Genomic DNA, 7,748 nt, shown 5'->3' on the forward strand with positions numbered 1-7,748 from the left:
TAGTTTTTTTTTACTAACAATCCTCCATCATTTTTATATGTATATAAAAATGATGGAGGATTGAAACCTTGGCTTTTTTTTGTCGTTTGCCTGTTTCCGATCAATCAATGTAAGCTACGCACGGACGCGGCAAAGACGAGCGCGTGCACTTGATAGGCCAATGCGCCGCCGGGCGTGGCGCGAGCACGCTTGCGTAGGTGCGTGCGCACGCGGTACTAAAGTAGAGTACATAACAAACGCGTTTGGGCTCTCTCGCTGCTCGCCCTCGCCCTCTCTCGAAGCTCCCCCTACCCTGACTTTCTCTTTCTCTTTCTCTCCTAGGTGCTGCTCTTCTTCTTCTTCTCGCAAACTCGTTTGCAGCCGCGGCAATCCGCTGCGCGCCGTTTTACGCAAAAAGCGCCTACCTAGCTTTCTCCGTCTCGTCGACGTAGCAGGCGCGTCATCCGTCCAGTCCTCGAACGCGCAAACCTCCACCTACCTAGGTATCTACCTAGGCACGGCACCTACCTGCCTGCTCCCACTCCTAGTGACAGCGCGCTCTCCCTCCGCACGACCTCCCCGACCAACGGACCAAACCAAACCAAACCAAACCAACCCCATCTCACGACGACGACGACGACGACGACGACGACGACGACGACAATGTCCTCGCCCGCCGTCGCCGCCGCCGCAGCGTCCCCCGCCTCGACCTCCCCCGCCAGCGCAACAAAGCGCGGCCGCGGCCGCCCGCGCAAGGAGCCGGACAGCACGCCCGTCACGACGCCGGGGAAAAGCGGACGGCCGCGGGGCCGCCCGCGCAAGGACGCCGCCGCTGCTACGCCTCCTAGCACTACCGCTACCCCCACTGCCAAAGCTGGGAAAGCGCCTAAAGCTGGCAAAGCTACCGCCAACACCGCCGCCACCACGGTCGCTACCGCTTCCGCTGTCGCTAACGCTCCCGCTGCATCGCCAGATTCGAACACGCCGAAGCGCGGGCGCGGCAGGCCCCGCAAGGACGGCTTGCCCGTTGGCAGCGCGAAGGCAGCGAAGCCCGCCCCGCCGGACGGGGTGAAGCGGGGGCGGGGACGGCCGAGAAAGGTTGTTGCTGAAGGGGGGGAGGGGAGCAGCGCGCAGAAGCGGGGACGTCCGGCGGCGGGGAAGAAGAACGATGCTGACGCGGATGCGGACGCGGATGCAGACGCTGATGCGGACGAGGAGCCGGCGGCGAAGAAGCCAAAGGGCCGCTTTAGCGCGGAGGCAGATGGCGAGGGCGAGAGGGCTGATGATAGTGATGCGCTGGATGCGGATGCTGGTGCTGATGACCCGGAGCCCGAGCCGGAGGATAGTGATGGCGAGGAAGGGCCCGAGGGGCAGTTGTTGTAGGGGCGCGTTTGTCGCTATCGCTCGTACGGCCTTGCTAGGTTGTGCTTTGCAACTTGAGTGCGCGCGCGCTCCTCAGCTGCCGATAGGTGTCGAGCGCTACCGCGGGAGAACAACATCAACATCACATCACCACCACCGCGACCGCCGCGCCGTCACATTGTCAGTCTTCATCCGCCATACCTAGGTGCCTATCTACCTACCTACCTACCTACCTCTAGCAAGCGCCCGCCTACCTCCCTATCCAGCCCTCGGCATCCAACGCTCAGCACGCGCAGCACGCACACTTGCCGGAAGCGCATTGCGTTGCATTGCACAAACAATCAAACGACCAGACAAACAATCAATCAAATGAGGGCGGAGGGAGGGAGGGAGCGAGGGGGCGAGGGTATGGCATGGCATCCACGACACAGCTGCATGCATACATAGACGGACGCGAGAGTGTCGAGAGGGAGGGAGTGGGGCCAAGGACGGCTTGTATTTTTAGTTTTCTTATGGTTTGGTTTGGTTTTGGGATTTTTCACTTTTTCTCTGCCATTTTCTTTGCTTTTTTTTCTTTGCCTTTTGGTCACTCCATGGGTTATTGCATCAAGGTGCTGGTTCGTGTGTGCTGTGTATGTGGTTTGAGTGGGGAGTGGAAGGTTGGTGTGGTGTGTTTTATAAATGTTTAAGACGTGCATGTCGATCGAACTTGATTGTCCGAGATTCTGGAGGTCAATGTCTCTTTGCTAAAGATTACAAAGAAAGGTAGGTATGAGATTAGGTATCAAGTATCAAGTAGGCGTTAGAAAGACTGGATTCCGTGCCAGCTTCATTGACTGCCTGCAGGCAGCTAAGATATATTAACCACAGCAACACGTACCGAGGCCATTGACCTTGCTGCTACCGAGGTAACTACTCATGCTGCAGGTACCTACAGCCTCAGACTCGTATGCAAATTGCAAGTGCGGCTGAAGTCAGAGGCAGCGGCGCGAGTCATCGCTCCCGCATGTGATTGATGGGCCAGCACCACCCCCACAAACAGGGTCCAGCCTCGGTCCTCGGAAGCTAGGGTCATGTGGGGAAAGCTTGACACCAACGCCTGCCACTGCCGCAACTCTACCTATAACCCACCCCGCTGTGCTCTAGATAGGTTTTAGAAGCTCTACGATACCCATATCGCCTCAGAGACAGCCGCCGCTCTTTGTTGTTTGAATCTCTTTTCGTTGCTTTCGGGTCTTCTACTACTACGACTACGACTTCTTCCCTAACTCGCGCGCAGCCATGCCTTTCAACACGGCGCTCACGCGCAAGCTGGGCATTACAGGTTAGTTGACCTAGTGTCTCTGGATAACTCACAGTGAACTGACATGGCCCAGTGCCCGTCGTGCAAGGCGGCATGCAATGGGTGGGCTACGCCGAGCTGGCCAGCGCCGTCAGCAACGCCGGCGGACTGGGAATCGTACGTGTCCATGGCCTCCCAAGAAGCCCCCACTCCTCTTCTACATGGCCATGCTAACGGCCGCCCCAGCTCACCGCGCTCACGCAACCCACACCCGAAGCCCTGCGCCAAGAGATCCGGCGCTGCCGCACCATGACATCGCGGCCGTTCGGCGTCAACGTGACGCTGCTGCCAGCGCTCGTGCCGCCAGACTACGGCGCGTATGCGCGGGTCATCATCGAAGAAGGGGTCAAGATCGTCGAGACAGCAGGCAACAGTCCCGGGCCAGTGATTGCGCAGCTCAAAGCCGCAAACATCACCATCCTGCACAAGTGCACGACGGTGCGGCACGCGCTCAGCGCCGTCAAGCTCGGCGTCGACTTCCTCTCCATCGACGGCTTCGAGTGCGCCGGCCACGTCGGCGAGTCCGACATCACAAACTTCATCCTGCTGTCGCGCGCGCGCCAGTCCCTCGCCGGCGTGCCGTTTATCGCCAGCGGCGGCTTTGCCGACGGTCAGGGCTTGGCTGCTGCGCTGAGTCTGGGCGCTTGTGGCATTAATATGGGCACTAGGTTTATGTGCACGGTCGAGGCGCCCATCCATCGCAAGATCAAGGAGACGATTGTCGCGGCCCAGGAAACGGATACCGAACTTGTGCTGCGTCGCTGGAAGAATACCAGTAGGCTGTTTAGCAATAAAGTCGCGCGTGAAGCCGTCAAGATCGAGAAGGAGAGCAAGGAGGGCAAGTTCGAGGAGGTGGCGCCCTACGTCAGCGGCAAGCGCGGGCGCGAGGTTTTCCTGAACGGCGACAAGGACTACGGCGTAAGTTTCCTTCCCTCATCAACTCCTCCCTCCCTCCCTCCTTTAACAACCACTTCCCCCATACCAAACCCTCTGCTTACAACCACATCCCCCCCAGGTCTGGACAGCTGGCCAAGTAATCGGCCTCATCCACGACATCCCCACCTGCGAAGCGCTGCTCCGCCGCATCGAGCTCGAAGCCGCCGCCACGATGAAGGCGACCGCCGCGCTGCTGGTCGACGAGGTCCCGCGGGACGAGGAGCGCCAGGTCCAGCATGGCGGGAAGGAGGGCAGGGAGGTGAAGAGCGAACGGAATCCTGGGGCTGAGTTGTGGGGCGTGGAGGGGAGGGGACGGAGTAAGCTTTAGATGGGGGGTTGGGGAGAGCGTGGGGGTTAGAGGTTGAGGTTTGATATCTGTGGGGCGTGTGGGTTTGGGCGCTTTGTGAAGCTATGCGGAAGTATATAGAGAGTAAATCATATAGGTACTTTTGCAAGCGTGTTATCACGTGGGCTGCGCAAAATATCCAAAGGAGTGAGCAAATTACCCCTAGCCTTAGGCAAGGCGAGACGCCGGAGAAGTGTCTTCCACATCACCTAGTGCAACAGGAGACGAGCGTCAAAGCGACGGTGGATGGGATGGAGAGTGTCCGTGGTTGGTTGAGGTGGTTTAGTGGAGAGCGAAGGGCCGTGACCGACGCACTTCAGCCTCACCTCCACCTCCCACCTCCCACCTCTCCTCTCACCCACAACACACACCACACACACACTTCATTTTCAGCACAGCACCAGGAGGAGCACAACACAACACAACAGCGCAGCCAGCGTCCCAGCATCCCAGTGTGCGTTCACGCCAATAGCCAATAGCCGCCCAAACCTAGTCAGCCCATCACTAGGTGTTTGCTAGAATAGCATAGCCTGGCGAGTTGGCAAACTGCCTAGTTGTGCCTGTCCGCCCCGCCCCGTAGGTACGTACCCAAGGGGCTATGGCAATATGTGCCGTCGCACCACATGGGTTCAGATGTCCTGCCTGCCCAGCGCGCCGCCAAGCGCAGTCTCGCACGGCAACACTTGGACGCTTGCTTGGCCGAGCATGCATTTGAGCAGCAGACGGTAGGTACCCAGACGGCAGGTACCTAGACGGTGACCAGCAGGGCGGGCAATGTTTGTACCAGACAAAACTAGTTCGAGCGTTTGAACCAAGGTCGTACCGCTGCCTCCTTCCACCATGGCTGGCTGCCCTTTGGTGCTTGGAAAGGATATTTGCCGACCGCTGTGTGTGTGTGCTACGCCTCTCTGCCGTCGCGCCCCCCACCCGGCTGGTGCCTCGAGGAATAATGCACGACAAGCGCCGTGTTTGCCTTTTGCTCTGGCTTGCGCTGTCGTACGGTATCTGTCAGCCAGGCCTTCTTAACGCGCCTTTTTGGCCAGCATGGAGCTGCGGTCTCCAACCGCCGATTGCTCTATCTTTTGACTCTCTGCTGCCCTTGGTTTTCCTTCCTTGTTGCTCTCAGATCTTGCCTCAGATCTCCTCACAATGTTGCCCGCCGACTGCGTCCTCCCAGTCTATTATGAGGATCGTCTCAAGAGCTTTGCTTGCGTTCTCCATCCAACGGTGGCCCCGACGCTGTGTAGGGCCAACCCCTCGGCCTCTGTGGGGCTGCGCCAGTTCTCGCGCGACGACCCGCCGTCTCCGCCTCCCCAGCCGCCTCCGAGCCCGGCAAAAAAGAGTCTTAAAGACTATTTCGCCTGCGGACATGGCCCATGTCGTAAAGAGCCGTTGGGAGCTACAGTAAAACGCACTGTCGTTCCCGAGAACTCCGTCAGCACCCCCAAGCGACTCCCCGATGTCGAGCTGGTTTGTGTTGTACTCGGATACTACGAATCTATAGCCGCTGATGTTGAGCTGTTAGTCCTGCTTGCCCGCTTGGTACTGAACCGCTTAGCTGCCTGGCGATAGCTACTTCATCGTTTCGGTGCTGCTGCTTGATGGATCTTGAAATTCATTGATGCTTGCTGTTGTCTTTGTCCTGATCTCAGACGAATCAGTCAAGTTTCCTGTCTGGCCGTGAATATGAGTCTTTCATGCGTATGTTCTTTTGGAATTCATGTCTAGACTGGGTGCTTTTCAAATCGACGCGTCAGTCAGCACTCACCCACAGTTGCAAGGGGAGTTGCTGAAGGAAACGGTATTTGTACCTGCTGCTTCCCATGGCATTGGTCGTCGTCGATACTATCTGCCGGTGCGCGAGCCTTTCCGTGTAACCGTTCCACAACGACTTGCAGAAAACGTTTGCATGTTTTCGTCTTGGCGAGCCTCAACTTCCAAATCCACTCCTTGCGTTTTTATTGTTCAGTGTTAGTGTCGAATCCGGCTGGCTCCTGTGTTTTGGCCGAGCTTTCCCAAGAGGTCAAGCCGCGCTTGGCCGTCGACGACAATAGATCTTCGACCACGTCCGTCAATGTTTCTTTGTTGCCCTGCCTGAGCTCATAAATCATGGGGGAAAAACATGCCACTCCGTCTACACGGCCTTGGCTCTCCAAGTCCAAGTCGGCTGCCCCCTTTGTTGCTTCGTCTTTCCTTCAAGCGTCAAGTCTCTCTTACTCAGTCACACCTGTCAGCCTCAACAAACGCACCTCCGCAGCTCAGTGAGACACTCCAACCGATATGGCATCGCAGGAACCGGCCGTGCCAGAAACACTGAACATCGTCATCTTGGGCGCGTCCTTTGCCGGGCTCTCTGTCGCGCACAACGTGCTGACGAACATCATGCCAGCGCTGGGCACGTTCGACAAAGCCCCCAAGTACCGCGTCGTGCTGGTCTCGCCGTCGACGCACCTGTTCTGGAATATCTCGGCGCCCAAATGCCTCGTCTCGAACCAGCTGATTCCCTACACCGACTCGTTCATCCGCATTGTTGATGGCTTCGACCGCTACCCCGCTGAGCTCTTCACTTTCATCCAGGGCACCGCCAGCCTGCTCGACACGGACGCCCGCAACGTCGCCGTGACACTCGCCGCGCCCCCCACCAGTAGCAGCAGCGCCCACCATCGCACTTCCACCGCCAGCACCACAGCCGTCCAAGCCCTCCCATACCACGCGCTAGTGCTCGCCACAGGCAGCTCAGCCAACTCCCCCCTGCTGTCCCTGCACGGCGGCCACAAGCAAACCCAAGCCGCGCTCGACGACTTCCACGAGCGCCTGCGCGACGCCAACAGCATCCTTGTAGTCGGCGGCGGCCCGTCTGGCGTCGAGACCGCGGGCCAGCTCGGCGTCTACTTCAATCAGCGCTCGAGGCTGGCACGGCTGCGCGCTGCGCTTGGCTTGAGCGCTAGACAGGGCGGCGTTAACAGCGACGGTGCGGCTGGCAGTAACAACAACAACAACGGCGCCGGCACAGGCTCCAGCAGCAGCGCTACGCGGCACCGCAGCCGTGTCCACGGCTCCAGCGTCGCGTGGGACCCGCCGCGCAAGCCGAAGACGATAACGCTGCTATCAGGGCACGACCGACTGCTCCCCCAGCTCGCGCCCTCGTACGGCATAAAAGCGGAGCGCAAACTCCGCCGGCACGGCGTCCACGTCCTGCACAACGTGCGGTTGATCGCGGCGACCGAGGACGGCAGTACGGGGCGCGCGGCCTGCCATCTCAACGACGACACGACCGTGCAGGCGGACCTGTACGTCGCGTGCACGGGCGTGTACCCTAACACTGCATACATGCCCAGCCGGCTGCTCGACGCGGCGGGGTACGTCGTCACGGCGCGGGAGACGCTGCGCGTGGTAGGTGGGGGGGCGCGCGTGTTCGCATTGGGCGACTGTGCCGCCTACAGTAATAACTACACGCTCGATGTGTACGAGGCGCTGCCGGCCGTGGTGGCGAATCTGCGCAACGACTTGCTGGCGTTTGAGCTGGCGATGCGCTTTCCGTCTGGCAGCGAGCGGCTGAAGGCTGAGTTGAGAGCGTTGGTGGATAAGGCCTATGTCCAGAATCCGACGGATACCTTGCTCATGCCGTGTAGTAAGCGCGGCGGCGTCGGCGTGCTGTTCGATTGGAATGTCCCGAGCTTGGCGGTGTGGGCGCTCAAGGGGCGGGATTATAAGGTCCCGAAGGCGAGGCAGGTCGTTGAGAAGGGCGTTAATCCGTATGGGTGAGGAGGTGGGGAGAGGGGG

The 7,748-nt window shown here is 59.4% G+C and overlaps 3 protein-coding genes across 3 annotated transcripts; all 3 read left to right on the forward strand.

The window, feature by feature from the left end:
* On the forward strand, positions 1 to 1,379 carry K452DRAFT_53382 (uncharacterized protein). The gene has a single exon (XM_033546804.1). It carries the CDS (start codon positions 161 to 163, stop codon positions 1,049 to 1,051), a length of 891 nt encoding a protein of 296 aa, XP_033395959.1. The 5' UTR covers positions 1 to 160; the 3' UTR covers positions 1,052 to 1,379.
* Positions 1,380 to 2,465: 1,086 nt separating this feature from the next.
* On the forward strand, positions 2,466 to 4,051 carry K452DRAFT_352030 (uncharacterized protein). The gene is made up of 4 exons (XM_033545753.1): positions 2,466 to 2,665; positions 2,718 to 2,800; positions 2,870 to 3,601; positions 3,699 to 4,051. Exons 1-4 carry the CDS (start codon positions 2,623 to 2,625, stop codon positions 3,945 to 3,947), a joined length of 1,107 nt encoding a protein of 368 aa, XP_033395960.1. The 5' UTR covers positions 2,466 to 2,622; the 3' UTR covers positions 3,948 to 4,051.
* A 2,122-nt stretch (positions 4,052 to 6,173) lies between these two features.
* Positions 6,174 to 7,747, forward strand: K452DRAFT_352032 (uncharacterized protein). The gene has a single exon (XM_033545754.1). The coding sequence runs from the start codon at positions 6,246 to 6,248 to the stop codon at positions 7,728 to 7,730; it is 1,485 nt and encodes a 494-aa protein (XP_033395961.1). The 5' UTR covers positions 6,174 to 6,245; the 3' UTR covers positions 7,731 to 7,747.
* The last annotated feature ends 1 nt before the right edge of the window (position 7,748 follows it).

This window comes from Aplosporella prunicola, assembly GCF_010093885.1.
Source record: "Aplosporella prunicola CBS 121167 unplaced genomic scaffold K452scaffold_17, whole genome shotgun sequence".
NCBI classification, from domain to species: domain Eukaryota; kingdom Fungi; phylum Ascomycota; class Dothideomycetes; order Botryosphaeriales; family Aplosporellaceae; genus Aplosporella; species Aplosporella prunicola.